Here is a 21,012-nt window from a genome sequence, read left to right on the forward strand (position 1 = left end):
ACAATCAGTACTTCACTGTGGTGAGGAAAATTACATCTCATTGTGCTTACTTTGCATCTGTAACTTCAGTCATACCTATTGTTAGGCAAATATGTATGAAAATTATAGCCATTTAAGCTCTGTGGCATAATATTTTTAACACAGTTTTGTAAGACTGATGTTAGGAAACTGATATTGTTGAATTCTGGGTAAAATTACTTGCAGGATATAAACAAATACTTTATTATATGATGCTGATGGCTGCATTCCACTTTTGCATGTAGAAAGCAGAGCTTCCTCTAAATGGAATGCAGCCCTCAAACCCGCGCTGTTCCCATGCGCCGTTTAAGTCACAATGTCCTTGTAATATTGATATAGACTTGATATATTTTACATCTACAGTGTTGCAAATGTTGTATTTCAATCAACTAACTTAAATTTCCAACAAATTTGCTTAAAAAGGATTTTTTAAACTATATTAGTGAGTGGCAATTTGTTGATTTCAGGCATTTCAGTGAAACGATTAGAAATTACTCTATGAAATAACGTAGGTTAAGTCATATTTCTACTATTAGCTGACAACTTAGAGGCATACCTGCTTATTGCAGAACCCACCTGAAAAAGAGCCATGTTGTAATGTAGACTGGTTATAAATTTCTGATCCTTGCTCCCTGATTAGTAAAGCAGATTTTCTTCTGAGAACAAAGAATGGAGCATTTAGTCAGCAACCACATCTGTTAACGATTATAAACCCTGCAAACCACAACCTACCACGTAAATGGTTACTGTAATGATGTTCTCTTTCGATAGGAGTCACAGCACAGAGTGAATAAAACTTTAAAGTTTCTCTCCACTGAATAAAACTACAATCTTTAACTTAAAAAAAAAAATCTAAAATTAAAATATGAAATGGGACTCAATAGTTGGATTTCCCTTTTAGGTTTTGGCTTCGTAGGTTTTGGTCTGTGATTCATCTCCTCAACTGCAATACCCAGTCAGTTATAAATGACTCCTTTAAAGGGATTTTTTTAAAAACTGGGATTATGGAAAGTACTTATGGTAGTTGTAGTATTCAGCAGTCAGCACATACTCAGTTTGGAGAATCAAGTAGTATTTCTGATAGACCAATAACTACCTGCTGCTTGGAATGGCCCAACAGACGGCACATTTTCACCATTTAGCATGCGAGTCGCTAACTACTCACGTACTTCTCAGTAAATATTCCTCTGCGATTTTAATGTGCATGTTTTTTTTTTCCACCGAAGGACAAACTTTTCTGCAAATCCAGTTACAACTGAAGTTGTGATTTACTCCTAGATTATTATTTAGTCTGAGTTTAGCTTCATAGGTCGTGTTACTGTGAGCTTATTTGCCTGAATAAAACTGGATATTTTCATCCTGCAACAACAAATGTGGTTAGCAGAAACTCCAAATGCATGAAGACTAAATACAAAAATCTCTAAAGAACTGTTTTGATTTACATCAATAAATATTGCAGAATATTTTTACTTCATACAGTATGTTACATTATAACATACTGTTTTTATGTGCAATAATATCCACTGTATACAGAGTTTCATCTCTACAGTCAGATGTGTGCTTTTTTAAAGAGCTGGTGTCTGTTTTCGATGATGCAACTCACATTTATGTTTCCTTATTTTCATAAAGTGGAATGTCAGAAGTGGACATTGATAAAAACACATTTGTGTTTTACTATAAGAATGGATAATAATTAAAATAAGCTGCACGTTTAAAAGACAATGCACATCATCACATTAAAACCACCGAAAGTGTAAACTTGATCGCATCACTTCTCCCTCGTGAGCTGGTTTAAAATGTACAATTTACAACAACATTCCTGTTTTACTAATCATGTAAATGATTCCCTGTGATTGTCTTTAATAAAGTTTTTTAGAAATAGTTTGAAATAATAATGACCCTGTTCATTTAATAAAATTTTAAACATTTTTTTAAATAGAAACATCACTACGATGCATTAAGATGAGGAAAGCCACCTCCAATATGACTGGTTGTATTTCTAATTTCATTTTATATAAAAACTAAAGTTCCTTTTCTATGTAAATTGGTATTTTAAGTCTAAAATTATTTCTTTAATGCAACAGTTTTATAAACTATAAACTTATAAACCAGGAGAAAAAAACAGAAATGTCTAGTGATGGGTAATATAGGAAAGGTAATATAGTGTAATATTAGGTGTATAAATTATCCTTCCTCTTTCTCAAATGCTACTGAAGACAAACGTGTCATAATTTTGCTGTATGGAAGATTTCGGACCACAGAGCGGGTAAATCCAGCTCGATTCGTAGCAGCAGGTTCAGTCGGTGTGTGAAAACTTCTTTCCAGTTATCCTTTATGTGCTGTGTTGGTGTGTGTTTCTGTTAGCTGGTCCCACCAAGCGAGCTTCGTCTCGTTAGACTCTGCGTGCTGGTGCTCAGGCCTCGACTATCTGTCAGATGGCTCGACTAAGGAACAAAACAAAGAAATGATGGACGCTTTCATGTTGCACGTTTCTGTGGAGTGGATGTACGGATAAATTCATATATGGAGGAATCTTAAAGGCGTGGATTGTCTTCCCACCTGGGTGCTATCCTGATTCTCCCTGGTTCCAACATTCAACACATTCAGAGAGTTTGCCCTTTTCATCCTGAAACATAAATAAATAAAAGGTCAGTTAAACTGTGTCTGGTTTCAGCTCACAGTAGAAGTTCAATGTCCATGTCGCAGAATATTACCCAGCATTCCTTGGGGTCATTTCCTCCATCCCAACTCCCTTCAGCTTGCGGACCAGCTTCTCGCTGCTTCGGCGTATCGACTCTCTGAGTTTGGTGAAGGATCCGCTGCGTTTTAGTCCGTCCTGCGTTGAGCTACTGTCCTCTGTGTTGGACCAGCTGGGACGACCATCACCTGGTGGACAGAAAACCACTTTATGCACAAGACCATAACAGCTACTACACTTTGATTACATGTTACCCTAAAAGTATACATTTTTTATAATATATTATGTGTCAAAAATTAATTTCCATCTATAATTTGTGAAAAGTTTGCTGATTACTTCCGAGAATTTAATGTCTCTGTAACTTAACCCGTTGGTTTCAGATGTCTCGCAGGTGGAACATGACAATTAAATGAGTTTTTTAACCCAGTCTTCCTTCCAAGTACCTACATGCTAGACACCACTGGAAATAAAGCTTTTTTTTAGATGTGAATTTTTCAAACCACAAATGCAGTTACTCTTTGAAGTCATACTATACTCCAGTAGCAGATGATGGTGATGATTATGATGATGATGATGTAACAAAAACTGTCCTGTTACATCCTCTCCAGTAAAAGTGGTCCAGTAAAATAGTTGGTCCACAACAAGTCTTTCATCCATAAAAACCTGTTGTAGGCCAAAATTGCAGGGTTTTAAGAGGTTGAAGGGAGATTTACTGAAAGATAATCACAGTACCAGTGTTGGCAAACTGCCTCTTTTCTACTAACATTACTGTTCCACTATGATTCAACATTTTCCTGTAGACTTTTACCACCACAGTGATGTTGATTAAAACTAAAATAGTCACACTTTTATTCCAGATGTGTGAAGACTGAGAAATATCAGAAAGTATGAGTAAAAAGCTTATAAAGCTTATAAGAAAAAAAAAAGTTAAGTTATTTTTAGTATTAACATAGTTTAGTTTATGCTTCTCACATGATTTAGAAATCATTTGTTATAACCCGAAACTCAAGATTAATGTTGTGAAATGAAGTTAAAGGAAATTTACAGCATTGGTGAAACAGAGAAAACTTAATCTGATAAATAATAAAAGATAAAAACCAAACAAACAAACACAGTGATACCGTTATGACTGTACCTTCCACAGATCCAAACTCTTTTTCATGAGCTCTGGTCAGGATTTCTTTGTAAAGAGCTTCAGCCTGTCTGTATTTCCCCTGTTTTAGATAACACGATGCCTGAAAGATATACAGAAACCTGATTAAGTAAAAACTGAATTAAAATGAGGTAAAACAAAAGAAAAAGCTCTTAAATTTAATTTAGTTTTATCATCAATTTTCAAAAAAGATCCTTAAAGGTCTGTTTATACTTAAATTTGTCAACATAGTGAAAAACCTGCAGTGATGTTGCATCCTCCAAATGTTTTAATCTAGTCAAGTTCATTAATATTGTGCAAATTCACACTGGAAAAGGCCCTTCTAAAGCATACATGAACAAGCTTAAAACTGTCCAATTAGACTTGATTCAACTCAGCTGTATTCATAAACAGTTGCCTGGCTAAGAGAAATGTATTTATCACTCTGCTGTTTTACAAATGGTTAAATTAAATGTAAAATATCAAACTTAGAGATTTTAAAAAGTGGAAATACAGACTTTATGTATAAATCAGACATCAAGGTCTCCTCTCACCAGGTTGTTCTTGGTTTTGGCCACGTTGGCATCATCTGGTCCGAGCTTGCTCTGGTAGATGTGAAGAGCGCGTTCGTAGTACTGCTCCACTTCCTGGTACTTTCCCTGGTTCTGACACAGCAGAGCCAGGTTGTTCAGCTGCTTGGCCACATCTGGATGGTCTGTTCCCAGAACCTGAGCACATGTTCACATACAAGCAATGCAGTAAGAAGGGTCACAATCACCAAATCTCATAAAGGACACAAAATCCTGAGCAGTCCCAGTTCAACAATAAATATGTATTTCATTACAACTTAAAGGTCTGCAGATGTAACGGTTTAATGTTACTGACTAAACGTTATGTTTTGTGCTTTCTTACTTTCTCTCTGATTTCCAGAGCTCTTTTACAAAGAGGTTCTGCTTCCTTGTACTTTCCCCTTTTTCCATAAAGGACCGCCAGATTGTTGAGCGTTGCCGCCACCTGCACACACACACACACACACACACACAATGCACAGCACATGCACACTGTTACTGTAAAAAAGTCTTCATCAAGTCTTCACCAAAATACATGAAAGAAGAATTTTAGCTATATGTATAAAGCAACAATCAACATGAGTATTAAATGTATGCTGTGTCTTTTGACTAATAAACTTTGACTTTTACACTTTATTCACTATTAAAAAAAAGAGAATGAAAACTATATGATAGACTATATAATAGAAAACCAAAAAAGGATTAAAAAAAGCAGTTTAATCAGTTTCAACTGTCTCATAAATTGTCATTGATTACTTACAGCAGGATGATCCATTCCTAGAGTTTTCTCCCTGATAGCCAGCGCATCATTCAGCAGGTTGGCTGCCTCTTTGTATTTGTTCTGATCTCTGTAGCAAAAACATAAAAATCACATTTCATTTAACAAAAATAAAACAATACAATCACCTGTCCCAGATAACCTTAGGGGTGGGTGGTAATCTTTAGCCTTTTTTGTCATGGTAACTGCTCACCTGTACACCAGTGCTAGTATATTCAGCATGGTGGCTACATCTGGGTGGGTGTGGCCTGAGGACTTCTCCAGGTCTTCCAAAGCCTGTTTAGAAACAATCATCAGATACGTTGGATCAGCTGACAGTCTGACGTTTTCCTTTGAATCTGATGGGAGACCAGCAGAGATGGAAGAAACCGTCACCTGTTTGCAGAGAGGTACAGCGACCTCATACCGTCCCTGGGATGCATACTGGATGACTAAGTTGTGGAGCGTTCGAAGGCGTGCAGGAATCTCGTAGCCACCCTGCTGGGCTGCAGCTGCTGCGCTGCTGTGGTGGGGCTGAGACACTAAAACAAGAAAACTTCCAGTTAAATGCAAACAGCCTCAGTTCTTCCTGCCTAAATAAATAATTCAAATGTTTACTCAATTTCGTCTTCACATGGAAATACTTAAAGATTTGATATTAGTTTTAAAAGCTTTTAGAACAGGAAATGTCACCTAAAGCCATGATTTAGTCTGACTCACTGGATGGCGAATGCTGGAATAATTGGAAATTTAATGAAAGTAGTGTTTTTCCTTTTGCATGTTACTGTTTGCTGAGAACCAACAAAAACCTCCTTCAACCTAGATGTTGAAAATGTAAAGTTTCCACAAAGATTTTGATCACGCAACAAGGCGACCCTGCTTGCTTCTTTTGATGCACATGACCACAGTAAATATATTTACATTTCCTGTCCAATACAGTTGCTTTTGCTAATTTTCTTGTTCTTCTTAAGATCTGACCATATTATATGAACACTAGCCCCATGTCTCTTCACTCATTTTTTCAAGAAAGAATGTTCTGTTATAAATCTTCACCGTGTTGTATTCTAAATGGTAAATGGTATGTATATGTAAAGCGCTTTTATCCAAAGCGCTTTACATGTACCTCACATTCACCCATTCACACACACATTCACACACTGATGGCGGAAGCTGCCATGCAAGGCGCTAACCATGACCAATCAGGAGCAATTAGGGGTTCGATGTCTTGCTCAGGGGCACCTTTACATGAGCTTGATCGGGCCGGGATCAAACCGGCAACCCTTGGGCTGCAGGACGACCACTCTACCCACTAAGTCATGCCGCCCCAATTCTGAGGAGGATGTCGCTGCTGTATACAGCAAACCAATTTTTACTGCATGTGAGGCAGATGTTTAAAATGTGACCTCAACGCTTGAAATAGACTGGTTAAATCAGCTGTAAATGGAAGAGAAGTTTAAACTAATTTACACATAAATATGATGTAATTTCTGTCTAAACACGTCAGCTCTTCAGCCCTTCTCATCTGGTACTAGATGAAAATACAGTAACTCTGCGTGGACAGATTCATTCATGCTCATTGCCAAGGATGCTGCCAGCTCGGGAGAGTAAGGCCGTTCACAAATGGGCAATACACAAAAGAATCTTTTACTAAAATAATGAAACATCTAAACTTGGACTAAAAAAACTTTATAAATACATAAACTGGACTGGATGAAAAAAACTGGACTACAAAGATATGTATCTCTTTGCAAAGATCATTAAGGACAGGGCCACTTCAATGACAACAAACATCACAGCTCAGCAGCTGATTCAGCTCCAGACTCAATCATTTGTGATGAGTTGTGTAGATCTGTGTACTCTGGTGACACAGGTTCAGCTTTTTCTCTTAACATAAGAGCAAAAAAAATGTTAACATTTCTGTTGATTGAAAGTTGTTTCTAAGAGTCAAATAGGTTTTGCAGTAAAAATGTGTCTTTTTTTTTTTTAAAATGAACATTTATTTTAACTCTTGTATTTGGCAGAGAGCCATTTAAGTCTGCAAGAAACCCACATTTCACCCCCAGCAGAGCCTTACTCTGTGACTGCTCCTCATCCTCAGCTGGAAACAAGTCATCCAGAGACTCCTTGTTAGTTGAAGTGTCTTTGTCATCCTGAAAACAGAAACGTGCACTCAATCGGACTTTTTACATCTATTTTAAAGTTCTGTTTACTTTTATCCCAATAACAGCACACAGCTGTTGAGCCAGATGTTTCTATCAGGAGTTGTAAGAAGTAAAGTAAGAAGAGAATTGATGTTGATGATGGTTAAAATATCAGACAAGAACGGGTGGAACACAGTAACAGAAAACTCTGGTTGCTCCTTCTCACCAGTGGCGGCTCATCCTGGTCATATTTCCGTATGGAGGACATAAACTGCAGATGTCGGTTCTGCTCCTCCAGGGTGACCACCTCCTGCTCTTTGTCCTGCAGCCGCTGCTGAGCACCGGCCAGCTCGTCCCTCAGCCACTGGTTCTCCTGGCAGAGACGCCGCACCTAAAGTCAATGGAAAGGGAAAAAGAGCAAATTAGAAAAATAGAAGAACATTTTGAAATAAAGAAGGAAGCAACAAAGAGAAGAAATGAGATGGAGAACAAGGCTTGGGAAGAAAAAGGTGTAGAAAGGCATAAAATAGGAAAAGAGAAGACAGACAGAAGGTAAAACAAGACCTCCTATGAGATGAGAGGACGAGGATATATTCAGAAAAAGAGGTAGAATAGGAAAAAAAATACAATGATGATGAGAAGATAAGGGAGGATCTGAGTGAGAAAAAACTTGAAGGAAAACAACTCAAATTTTAATTATTACAAATTCTTTAAATGAAACATTTGCATGTACAGGTGCATCTAAATAAATAAGAATATCAACAAAAGGTAGATTTTTGCACTAAATCAATCTAACAAGTGAAACGTGATTATTTAGATTCCCGCTCACAGACGGATCATGTTGCTGAATACAAGTTACAGCTAATAAAACTCAAAATTCAGTATGTCAGAAAATCAGAATAATCAGACAAATAAGAAAACAGATTATTAACTGAAATTCTGGATATCTTTTGGCTGCGTGTGTCAACTCCATATATAAAACACATGTTTCACTTTTTTAACTGATTTAATGAAAAAAAAAAAAACTTTTTGGTGATGTTCTAATTTACTGCGATGCACCTGTATGTATGTATTTATTGTTTATCTGCAGAAACTCACCTGTGCTCGGAGCTTTTGCTTCTCTGCCTCCAGTGAACCAAGATGAGCTGACAGAGCCATCATCACCTGTAGAAAGTAATAACATATAAATAATATACGTTAAAATGATCCAATTTAATGCAGACATCAGACACATCAGATGTCACAATTAAACAATGTATAAAATGCTTATATATATATATATATATATATATATATATATATATATATATATATATATATATATATATATATATATATATATATATATATATCCCTCACTCATAAAGACATCTGTGTGACATGTTACAGTATAAACTTGGCCTGGTAAATAAGGTTCTTTTGGACGTTGTGTTTAAAGCAACTTTCACTGATTTCTAACAAATTTCTAATATTTTTGACAGCTCATTTTTTTTATTTGTTTTAAACAACACAGTTGTGTTATTTTTTCAATTTTACAGTAATCAATAATGTTGTTCTCTAAAGCTGGACCTGCTGCCTGTTTCTGAAATAAGATCAGTACGATATCAACTTTCCTTAAATTTGAAACAAAACTTAGGAATGCAATCTGCAGACTCCTCCTCTCTGGTTGTCAGGAAAAGTTGACTCATCAAATCTCAGTAGAAGCACCAGAGGGAGCCTGATTTATACAATTTCTATTTAATGTATTACTGTTTGGACAAAATGGCAGTTTGATCAAATATTATAAAACATTATAAGCTGGTTTAATTTAAAAAAGATTATTAAATTTAACTGTCTGTTGCTGAGGGTTGGAAAAAGAAGTTACATGTTTATTTAAAGACAAAGTAGTGTCTTCATTTAAAGATTTTTTCTTTTAATCTGCATCTTATCACACGAAAACCAGTTATCTTGATTCAAGTTGCAAAGGTCTACTTTAACTTGGTTTTCTGGCTCACTTTGGTCCGTAGTAACTTGTGTGGCACACCTGCAGTAGATCAGCAGCCTGACCACTGGACAGATTACTGGTCAACATTCCTACAGATGCTCCTGAGTCGGTGAAATCATTTTGCTATTACAGACTTGTTTCAGCCAACATCAGATCCTCAGTCCTGATCCACGAGGGCCAGTGTCCTGCAGGGTTTAGAGGTTCTCTGCTGCAACACACCTAATTCAGTCTCAGCTAAGTGCCCACTAATCTGAGTCACGTATGTTGCAACAGAGAAACTTCTAAAACATGCAGGCCCTTGAGGACCAGAATTTAAACAATGCATTAAAATTCTAGTTATGACATTCAAAGTTGCAGAACACAATGAAGCTGATGAAGGCTTGGATCTGATCATAATTTGCTCTGTTTGTACCTGCGCCTCACTCAGCCCCAGCTCTATCCTCTCCAGTGATTGGCGGATGATGCCGCTCTTCTCCTTCTCAACGCTACCGCTCTCCACCACGGGTCGGCTCTCCATTGCCTCCTGGAGGCTTTCCAACAGGCTCCGGTTCTCTCCTCTCAGTGCTTCCAATCCTGCGATCACCTGCTGTGTGCTGCACAGAATCTCCTCCGCCGACAACATGATTCCCACTCTGAGGGTCCTCCTTTCACAGCAAACAACCTGAGAACAGCACGAAGTGCACATGAAATATTAGAACAATATTAAAGTATTGTAATGGACATGATTGCAAAGGTGGTCAAAAAGGCAAAGAGGGGAGATGAATTAGTTCTCTGGCTGTTCTTACAGTGAATTTCAGCAACAAGAGGGGATACTGTGTTGCAGTCTTCTGCAATAAGAAAGACAAAAACATCATAACAGCTGTCAGAAACTTGACTAAACATCATCATTAGGAAGAGAAGAGATCAGCATGGGATAAAGGCGAAAAGAAAATGTAAACTTGGGCCATAGATGGTGGAGATGTGGCTGGGAGACTGTAGAGGAAATCACATTATATATGCAAGACAGACAGTTTTAACTAAGTAGAACACATTGCATGATTAGAAATTAAATAAAATTATCATCATTAAATTCTCCACATACAGACACCAAATAACCACAAAGACACCCACATCTGTAACATATCAGCTTTGTGGTTTTTGCATTTAGGTACTGGGCCAGCAGCACTAAGCTTTCAGGGCGTGTTGACAGTTTAATCTATGATGGACATGTAAATAACTACATGCAATTTTCCTGTAATGTATCTGCTTAAAACAAACATCCACTTTGCTTTTCAGTTCCATGTCCTTGCTTGATGTTTTCTTTCTAGATTTTCCCCGACATGTGGGTGGTCGACTGATGCAGATGGCAAGATCCATGAACTCATAATAATAATCAGAACAAAACACCGAGCAGATACAAAAACATGCAAACAACCATTAACTGATGCAAAACAACCAGAAAAGGTCCAAAACAACTACATCTACTAAGACTACAATTACTGTCATTATTAATAGAGCAAACAAGGCTGTGTGGTGGTGGAGAGGCTTTTCATGTGTCTGTGTCCGGTGGTATTATAATCCCACATGTGCATTTACGGGATGTGCCTGTCCGTCCATCCAAACAACGGTAAATGATAAAAATCTAATCATTTATAAAAAATAATAATGAAAGAAAATCTGACAGTTAAAAGACACAAGGTTTGTGCTGTATCTTCCTGTCTGATCAGACTGTTGATATTGTTAATTTCACACTGCAGAAACCAGAGAACGTGCAGGTGCGCGCGCACACGCAGTGTCTGAGCTCTGTTTATTGTGGGCGGCGCAACAGGCCTCAGCGTCAGTTTACGTGTGAAGAATAATGTATTTTTACGCTAAACTAAAGCCAACACAAACCTCTCAGCAAGCAAAAAAACAACTGGTCTTGTCTGATACAGTTTTAATTCATTTAACTTGCACATTGTGAGTGAAACATCACCGGGTGCAGACGCTACAAACAAAACTGTGGTTGCTGATTCCGTCCTATTCAACACAGACATAAATAAACACACACGCAGACTAGCGTTTAAACGCACAACAACAAAAAGTTATTTATAGCCTACCTGCTAAGTCCAGGCTCCTGCAGCGTGGTTACGCCTTTTTGTTCACTCTGAAGTAAAATGATTTTTTTTATTAGTAAAGCCGAACCCGTCAATAACAGCGGAATATTTCCACTCACAAATTTCTTTGAGTTTATTTAAAAATGAACAGGTGAGACGATGAAAACTGGAGGTTGTAAATCATTCACCTGTCGCCTCCTCGACTCCCAGCTCCTCTTGTCATCGCAGGCTGCATCAAGGTAACAGCATCACTTTAATACTTCCGGTTTACAACCACAAAATTGAAGTTGAACAAATTTTGTGAAAATATTGCATTTTTAAACTGCAAATGTTTGAATTTATATTCTGATTTATATATATATATATATATATATATATATATATATATATATATATATATATATATACTTACTGCCCAAGGATGACCCCACCCTCCAGAAAGCTTCGCTCTCAGGTTCATTGGAACACACAAGGTTCTCCACCACGGCAAGGTGGCGATCCATGGAGAACATTTATATATTTGTGTTGTTTATCTCTGGAAGCACAAGTCAACCTGTGGCCTAAAGTGTACTGCTCCTTTTAATTTAATAAGCACTGGGGTACATGTGGTGGTGGTGGTCTGTTATTTTCAATGAAAAGTGTGCACTGCAGAAAACTTTGGGAGCCGCTGGTGACAGACAACATCCTAACATATACAACTAGCAATTACAATAATTGGTCGCATACTAAATATTAACGTTTTTACAATAAATATATATATTTTTTTCTTTTTATATAGGCTGGCATCAACAGCATGTTGATCATCTTGAAATGAAATTAGATTAAAAGAAATATTTGTATTTTATAATGAAAACAACATCTCATAACTTCCGGTTTGGATACCGTTATTTTTACCATACTTGACGAGGCGGTGGATGGTGGAGCTTACCTGATCCTATATTTCCCATCATACACCGCGGTATCAGGGCTGACCGTGATGTCCTACCAGAGACGAGGCCACCTATCTGCCAGACAGACGAACTGCCTGGATCTAGCCGACAGAAATGTGTTGACCTGTATGTTATCCTAATAAATGACAGCGTAATATTTTTCCATTATATGTGTTAAGGATATCTATTGGATTTGAATGTTGGATTGCCATTTATACATTTTCTGCCAGTATTGGTCATTCCATAGAGTAGCACGATTATCTATAACTTCAAGATGTGCAGTAGTCAGTCTGCAGTCAGGGTATTTCCTAATTTATTTAAATGTCTGTGCATCTGCTTTGTTTTCTCAAAGGTTGTATTTCTGCTGCCTTGTCACAGATTAACATCAACTCAGATTAACTGGGGGGTCTGTGTGTATGATTTAGAGGGCAGCGTGTGGGATCTAGATTAGTCTTATACATGTCACCTTAGTTAAGATTTAAGAGCAAGGTTTTAGGATACAGTTACTTTGACTTAGGGTAGGACTCATTTATAGCGACTCAGTGAGGCAGAAGCTCAGCAGGTTTGTGAACTCTTAACAAACACATTTATGTCTGGTTTGCTGACCTTGTTACATGTGTGTTTATGGAAGTTTCCTTTTGAACATGTTAACTGGACCATCACCTAGAACAAAAATAATACCTTGTTTATAATTTTACTCAACAACCTTGATCGTAAATACATCTAATACTTCATTTTCTTCTTCTGTAACGCTAACAAATTAATTTTAATAAATGACAAAAGTGAAGCAGTCAGCCTGTTTTGTGTGCAAGCAGTATGGATTGTACAGTTGCAAAATATGATACTGAAGCACGTCATGGTTTATCCTTCTCATTGAAGTTCTGAGAGACTAAAAAGGTCATAAGACCAACTAGAGATTACCTTTAGAAGAAACTGCCTTCAAGTGTGATGATTTGGACATAAACACCAAGCAGGATGATGCCAAATGAACTTCATGATAACTTTAGACTGAAATGTGTTTTGGATTAAGATTGTTTGTCAGCAGAAGCAGTCATAGGCAGGAACTTAAATTAAATTACTGATTATTTCGGACTGGTTTAGAGTCAAATTTAAGAACTCTCATAATAATAATAATAATAATAACAACAACAACAACAACAACAACAACAACAACAACAATAATAATAATAATAATAATAATAAAATTATCATTAAACCACTTTTTTCAACAATGTTATAAAATGCTTTGCACCAGTGGTTAAGTTGAGTTAGGTCAGATGTTTACAAGAACACATAAAATAACATGTTTGATCAAATGTTTGATAAACATTATTAAAGGTTTCCACAAAGAGGACAGTTTTAAAGGATTATAAGGTAGCTAGAGATGTGAAAAAGTCCTGATCTCCCTGATATATGAACAGTTAGATGTGTGCTATTTGTGGATCTCAGCGTGATCATGAGGGTAAAGGTCGCCAGGTCTGAGATGTATTTAGAGACAAGGCATTTAAAGCTTTGAAATTGAGCAGGAAGATTTTTACATTATTATAAAGTCTAACTGAGATTCAGTGAGATAAGCGCCTCTGTCTGAAAAGACCTTCAGGTATATAAATAATGCTGAAGGTGAAAACTGCAGTTTTGTAACCAAATGGAGGCAGCAGACGGAGCCCTGGCTGATACCTGAGTTGAGTGAATTATAATGGACCAGGTGACACAAACTGGGCATACATTTGAAAAAAATAAGCTGATTTTTTTAGATGATCTAAAGTTGGAAACTACAAAACTAAACTTGATTTGAGCATCAAAACTGAACTTAGAAAAAAACAATTTCTCCTAGACTCTTTGCAGTCTGTGTGAAATAATTTGTCTGACTATCAAAATTAGAAGCAAGGGAGTTAACAGATATTGGGGAACCAAACAGAACCTCCAAAGAATTTTTGGGCCGTCCAGAAATTAATGCTAGTAAGATTGCAGGATTCACAAGCATTAAAAAGGTGAACTTGGTGTAACAGTAACAGTACAGAAGTCTGTAATTTCCTTTATATTTACTTTTGTGTATTTACTTGTTATGTTTTTTAATATGACCAGGATCAGCTGGTGTCATTCTGGTTTCCTTACTGGGGACCACAGAGGACAAATGCCTCTACACCTGTACGCCTGTACAACCTTCAGAGTGTAAATCTAAGCCCTTTTAAATCAGTTCAGCCTTCTAAATCCTTCTATAAAGCCCGGAAACCTTTATAATAAGTGTTAAGTCTCCATTATTAAGTACTTTGAAGTTATTAACTATTGAGCCACTTTAATGCAAACTCATTTTTTTTCCGTTAGGGTTTGTTAAAGAAAACTTTAACTCATCCCTTTTGTAAGTGATTGTTTTTGTCCTCAAATTCACATGCAAGTCCTTTCACACTCTTCAGTCTAATGAGACCACTGGCTTACTGTCATGATGGATTATTTCACAGTGTTTCATTTTGCTGTCACCTCACAGCTGCAGAGCTTTAGCATCCCCCTTTGAGGATGCATTTACAACACTGCATACCGCCACAGTGTCACAGCCAGAAATAAAGTCTTGATAGGAGTAATATCACCATTACTTATTCATCTACACCTTCCTTTTTTAATTCACACATACATAAGGGATCAGATTTGTAGCAGGTGGGGAACATGCATAAAAAGACTAAACTGAAATGTAAAAACTGTTTACTTATTATTATTGCCACTTTGTGAGCTTAGTGAAAACCTACCAAACACAGAAACTGTCAGAGAATTAGATTAATGCAGAGATTAGAAATGCAGTGGGCTTTACACAGTAATAAAATATTGCAACTGGTGCCCAACACAGTAGCAAGAAGGAATATCAACACAAGTGCAATGACATGAACAGGAACCTGCAAAGTAAAAGAAGATGATAGAGAAAACTGCACGGATACAGAATGTGTCTAGACATATGTTCAAATGAATTATGCAACAAAGAAACATGCACACACAGAGTTCACAGGCTACAGCTGTCTTGGCAAATGTCCCACTGATGTAAAATTAGAAATGAATGACTTACAGAATGAATGGGAATAATGAACAACACATACTTGACAACCATGTGTCTGGTTTCTAAGCATGCCTGAAAATTTCTCAGAAGTTTTGTGTGAAGTTTAAGGTTAAAAAAAGCTTCCTGTTAAATTTGAATTATACTCAGAAGGTTTCTTTCAAGTTCACCATGACCTTAGAAAACCACTGGGTGTCTCACTCAAGCAGCAGAATCTCAATGCCAAACAAATGCATGTAGCTGAGGCCCGCTGGTGTACCACTCAGCTCCACCCACATCCAACTCAACTGGTTAGGGTGAGAGGCAGAGACATGATAAACGATGTGGGTATGAGTGAAGTTTGATGGTCTAACTCTACCTTCCCACAAGTTGTAGCAAGAATATATTTGTCCAAAATAAACAAAAATAAAACTGAAACCTGCTGGAGCAAAATTCAATTATCACAATTTCACAGCTGTATCAATACCTGGTTCAGTTTGTTTGGTTGGGGTTTAATTGTTTTAACTAACTAGAATAAAGCCATTTTCACACATGTACCGCAGCACAGACATTTTCAAGACCATTTTCAAATGTATTGCACATCAGAGAAATAGTAAGTTTCAAATTCTGATCTGCCACATCAGATAGATCAGAATTTACCCAAATCCCTTCGTATTAAAAAGTCAACTCAAGTTTATTTTAATTTTATTTACTTTATAGATAAAGTTAACATGTTAACATCATGGTGGTGAAAAGGTATGTTGTTTGCCATGTTCATCTTCATTTGATATCTTTTTTAAACTTAGTTTTTATTGATCATTTCACCTCATATATAAAAAAGAGAAAAAACAATAACAGCAAGTGAAACATGAACAAAAAAGAAAAAACAAAACAAACAAACAAAAAAAAATTCAACAAAACAAACAAACAAAAAAGCAAACAAGACATGGCACAAAATATATAAAATGGGCCAATAGAGATAAAAAAAAAAATATGTGAAGCCTACTGGACAGATTGTAAGTCCTCCAATTGTTCAATCTCCCCCACCAGTCAAACTCAACTCTAGTCCAAGAAAATATTTTTCTGTTAGTTTAACTTTACATATGTTGAATAGAGAACATCACGTTTTCCATTATGTGTATTTCTTGAATTATTTACACCTGTCATCAACAGTGGGGATCTCTTTACACAGACATTTATGAGTTATTTTTTATTGGCCACCAGCAATATTTGTAGTAAAAATATTTTACTTCCTAATATGCTTTCTGACATATTGACCATATGGTCTGTACTTGTACTTATAAATAGTACTAAAATCCACATCTATTTCAGATCCCATAATCTTGTTATGTTTTCCTCACCACCTGCACCCAGTACCCAGCAATGCTTGGACAATCCCCAAAAAACATGAAAATGATTTACAGATAAATTACCACACATTCTCCAACACTAACCATATTCTACCCTCTTATACATTGTTTTTCATCTGTGGAGTCAGAAAATATCTGAAAATGTTCTTCCATCCAAGAGGAATAGATCTTCTTTCCAAAGATCTTCATTTGGTGTGTTAACATGTAAATATGCACCAGCTGGAGCTGAAGATGGCGAGAAAGGTGAGTTTTGTTGGAAACTGGGTGTAAACCACAAACGCGGACAAAATGAAATTTGTACAACTGGATCACCAAATTCCTGGAAACAATGACTGTGATGTTTCTGTGGTTGTGCTGATGCATTTTAGTTTGGGTCAAAGAGGTGGACTGCGGAGCCAGTGTTGCCACCCCTACAGTTGTATGAGTGGGGCTAAAAATCCCTGGTGGACTTTCTTCCATGTGACAGTAGTGGAGGCATGTCACAAGATCTCATGCACGTGTGAAGCTGAACATGACATATATATCACAAAGTGTTAATCCCACTTATGCTCTTTAAAGCTACATACAGATCAAACTCTTACAGCTCACTTTTCTATCATCATCTCTTTGTTTTAGCTGTCCTATTGGATGCTACTAAAATCTAAATTTCATCAATCTGCTTAAGACAGGGTGGATGACTGAGGGAGGAGGGAGGAGGGTAGTGGTGGACTGACAGCTGAGTCGATGCAATTCAATAGGAAGAGCTGCCATTGGAGAACCTGGCGAGGCGACACTAAAGATAGAAATTCATGGTTCACCCCGAGCTTCCCTCAGAGCCCCCTCACAAGTAGCTCATGTTTCATTGTCAGCTCACCTCTGCTACCTTCACAGAGGGATGGTCTGACTGCACTTGCTTATATTTTGACTTGCTTACTTCCTTTTGAACTAATCATGACTGTCCTGGGAAGCACCAAGTCCATGATTCAGCTGTTTCCCTGTAAAGTAATGTTCGGGAAAGCAAAACATTATTCTTTATAGATCATGAAAACTTTCACAAAGTCACTAAGCTGGAATTATATCAGGATCCAAATCTTCATAGAAACAAGGCATTTCTTAGTATGTCGCTAACTGCCCAAAGGACGCTTTGAAATGGGAATCAGCTGTAACACACAGTAATTGTGGAATTACACCAGGGTCATATGATATCTAATAAAGATTAATATCTGTAAATACACTTCTATGTGGCAGTTTTTGTCTTCATAATTAGGGAAAACTTATTAAAAGAAATATTTTAATGATATAAATTTAACCACGCAGGATCTGCAACATCATCTGGGCCCCGTTTCAGAAAGTGGGTACAACATAACAATTTTTTTAATCTTATGAGATTTTTTATCTGGTCGAGACCTCACACCTGAAGATAAAAAAAAATCAGTTTTGATTGTATTGTGTGTGGTGTGCTATGAAAATGTAATCACAGAACAACACACACATGATGCTGTCCCGCAACTCATCTACAATCTAGTCCTCCGAGCCGGACAAAAGTCGAAACGTAGAAGAAGAAGAACAACAACCGGCAAAAAGCGAAGAAGAAGAAACATAGAAAATCGGAAAACACAGCACACAGCATGAAGGGGATATATATATGACAAAAGAATGATGGTGGTCTTGGGACTATTGTTAACAGAAAACGCCAATCCTGAAAAATAAAAAAATAACAGACTGCAGACGGTGTGAACACAGACTTTATTTACTTCCTTGCTCCCCAGCCAGCTCGCTCTCTGATTGGCTACATTCCGTACCGCATCACCATCCACTCAGTCAGAATGCACAAGTCGTAGGCATTCTTCAGAAATTGGCTCTGAAATAACTATTAGTTCAATGAACTGAGTTAATTTACCCCTGAGAACTGCGCATGCATGGGCAGATAAAAAGCCCTCATCAATAGAACACGGAGTGCACAATTCACCATGGCAACAGGTTAAACAAAGAGTCGCCCCCCCCCCCCCCCCCCCCCCCCATTTTGCGCAAGTGGAGTTAGAAATAGTAATGAATGCATATCGTTGCTGTCGGGCACAAACCTTCTACGTCCAAAATGTATAATTTTTATTTTTTCTTTATAAATCAGTATTATTGGTCACCCTTTATGTCTGACTGTAGTTTTACAAATATTTAACCAAATATATATGATGTAAAACACAATACCAAGTTTAATGACATTATGTCTAATTATTACAAAACCAAGTTTTATTCATTTATTGAAAAATAACAGTTTTGGACATAGGTGGTTTGTGCCCAACAGCAGCGATTTGCAGAATATGACCATGTATTTTGGAAAAAAAAAAGCAATACAGTAGCGGCAGCAAAAGAATGAGCTGGCATGGCAGAAAATAGTATTATTTTTTTTCTCAAGTGTTCCATTTATTAAACATTTGTATCTTTGCTTCAATGTATCTTGGTATTAATATTCTCAAAAGATATTTCTTAATTTGGTGTTTGATAATTGTTTATGCACTGCAACCCTACTAGAATGTAATCCCTAATTGTAGGCAGATTGTTCTCGTTGACAGTCTGATAACATCCTACAGTGACAGTTACCTAAGGAAGAGTTGCTTTTTTTATGCCCAGCCTCGTCAATGTTATAAAGAAACTTCCATCGGCAAAAAAATAAAATAAAATAAAATAAAAATTAAGAGCAACACAAACAACTTGCTCCGAACTGAGACCATGTCCACGATGTGTCAGATGAACAATATGAGGGCTGAGAATATTGTTCAGATAGATGAATGATTGTGCAGAAAAACGGTAACGCTCAAACAAATAATCATGAGGGAATGATAAAACATCCAAGCCGGGTCTGTTCACCCTTTCCCGACATAGATATCTGCGGAGTAATTGTGCTTCGATGTCAACTGACTCTTAAAGAAAACAACACGTCATGTCTGACACTTCCTTCAGTTTGCTGGCTGCAGCCAAAGAGGAGGAGAAACTCAGGGTTATTTAAAGAAAACCTGCCAGCGAGCAGGTTAGCTTCACGGAGTCTGAAACCGAAAACCCAGAGTTTCCCTTAACTCGGAGTCAACTAATTCAGAGTTTTCACTAAACCCGCTTTCTGAAACGGGGTCCATTGATGGTCCTTTCTTCTGCATATCCAAGGTGGCCCACTGAGTAAGGACATCTGTCTGTCATAACCTCTGGATTTTAGTTCTGTTTTTTAAATTAATTCCTTTGACTTCCGTTTCTAGTCTTATTCCCTCCAATCTCTCAGGTTTTCAAGTCTGACTAACTTTAAAGGTACAGTGTGTAAAAATTACTGACATCTAAAGTGAAGGTGGACATAGACAAGCACAGTTGTGAATAGACAGTGGCCCTCAGAGGCCAAAAGTCTTCCAGGCATAAACATGTTTTCATTCGCCAGTGGTCAATGGTATCATGTTGAGTTTAATACTTGTTCCTATCTTACACCTGATCCTCGTTTTGTTGTTCCCTCACTATAAATGCTCCTTGGCTTCTTTTGCTCCTGGCCAGAGACTCATCAGGCCTGTCCTGGTTTGTTATTGTATCTCTCTAGTTTTTTGTCAGTTGTCCTGAAGTCTATTATTAGTTTTGTAAATTAATTTTAGTTTCAGTTATGTTCAGTCTTGCTATTGCTGCGCCTCGAGTTTCATTGAATAAATTTTGATTCATTCATCCAGATAGCTTCTGTCTTGTAGTCCTACATTTGTATTTTCCTTGTCAACCATGGCTTATGATAGTATAAAGTATTTGTTTGACCACATTGTGTTGCATTTTGAGAAGCACACAATCTTTCACAAAAACTGATAAAATGAAAAGGAAATGATGGCATTTTATGTCCCACCACAGCCCTTCAGTTTGAAGCATCTTTTGCCTTGTTTCCACCAACAGGTGCAGGTCAGGATGGTTAGGGTGTGAATATGGTTCGTAAATTGTAATTCCGTTGCATTACCACAGCCAACCATAACCGTACAGGAGAGGCGGAGTATCAGCTGGATAGCGATAGATGCTTCAGCTTCGTAATAGCCAGATGCTATCACAGCACAAACACCCTCCTTAAAGTATAACCAAAATACAACTCAGAAACAAAGGAGGAGAATGGAGGTTATCCATCAGTTTGTGTTCTTTCTACTTGCTGGTGCTTCATAATTTTCTTAACATTTTAAACAGATTTAATCAACAAAAAGAAAATCTGTTGCTCTAAACAAGGATCCATTCTTTGTTTTTATGCCAAGTCTTACAGGAAGTGACTTTTTTTGACCAATTAACGAATAGCAGTGTGTCAAGCCCCACCCTTTTAGGTTGGATCGGTTAGATTGACACAAA

At 37.2% G+C, this 21,012-nt stretch overlaps 1 protein-coding gene across 2 annotated transcripts; it reads right to left on the reverse strand.

Annotated features, from left to right (window-relative positions):
• Positions 1–1,010: 1,010 nt before the first annotated feature.
• klc3 (kinesin light chain 3) lies at positions 1,011–11,635 on the reverse strand. Of its 2 annotated transcripts, XM_041994574.1 has the most exons (16): positions 11,563–11,635; positions 11,378–11,424; positions 10,085–10,126; positions 9,712–9,960; positions 8,414–8,479; positions 7,542–7,706; positions 7,249–7,324; positions 5,571–5,716; positions 5,389–5,471; positions 5,178–5,265; positions 4,761–4,862; positions 4,403–4,576; positions 3,852–3,951; positions 2,733–2,904; positions 2,578–2,644; positions 1,011–2,462 (listed from the first exon to the last, which is right to left on the reverse strand). In XM_041994574.1, the coding sequence occupies exons 4-16, from the start codon at positions 9,919–9,921 to the stop codon at positions 2,379–2,381; spliced, it is 1,533 nt and encodes a 510-aa protein (XP_041850508.1). In that variant the 5' UTR covers positions 9,922–9,960; positions 10,085–10,126; positions 11,378–11,424; positions 11,563–11,635; the 3' UTR covers positions 1,011–2,378. The 2 variants fall into 2 exon arrangements, with proteins under 2 accessions (XP_041850508.1, XP_041850509.1); XM_041994575.1 differs by lacking the exon at positions 10,085–10,126 and having other exon boundaries at positions 11,563–11,633.
• Positions 11,636–21,012: the final 9,377 nt, after the last annotated feature.

Source organism: Melanotaenia boesemani, chromosome 9, assembly GCF_017639745.1.
Source record: "Melanotaenia boesemani isolate fMelBoe1 chromosome 9, fMelBoe1.pri, whole genome shotgun sequence".
Classification (NCBI taxonomy): Eukaryota; Metazoa; Chordata; class Actinopteri; order Atheriniformes; family Melanotaeniidae; genus Melanotaenia; species Melanotaenia boesemani.

Excerpts from the sequence above, each read along its gene's own strand:
- klc3 (XM_041994574.1), bottom strand. The coding sequence starts at position 9,921 with ATGTTGTCGGCGGAGGAGATTCTGTGCAGCACACAGCAGGTGATCGCA. Across the intron at positions 5,717-7,248 it reads GGATGAGGAGCAGTCACAGA|TGTCTCAGCCCCACCACAGC; the intron begins GTAAGGCTCTGC and ends TTCTTGTTTTAG. Across the intron at positions 4,577-4,760 it reads CTCTGGAAATCAGAGAGAAA|GTTCTGGGAACAGACCATCC; the intron begins GTAAGAAAGCAC and ends ACATGTGCTCAG.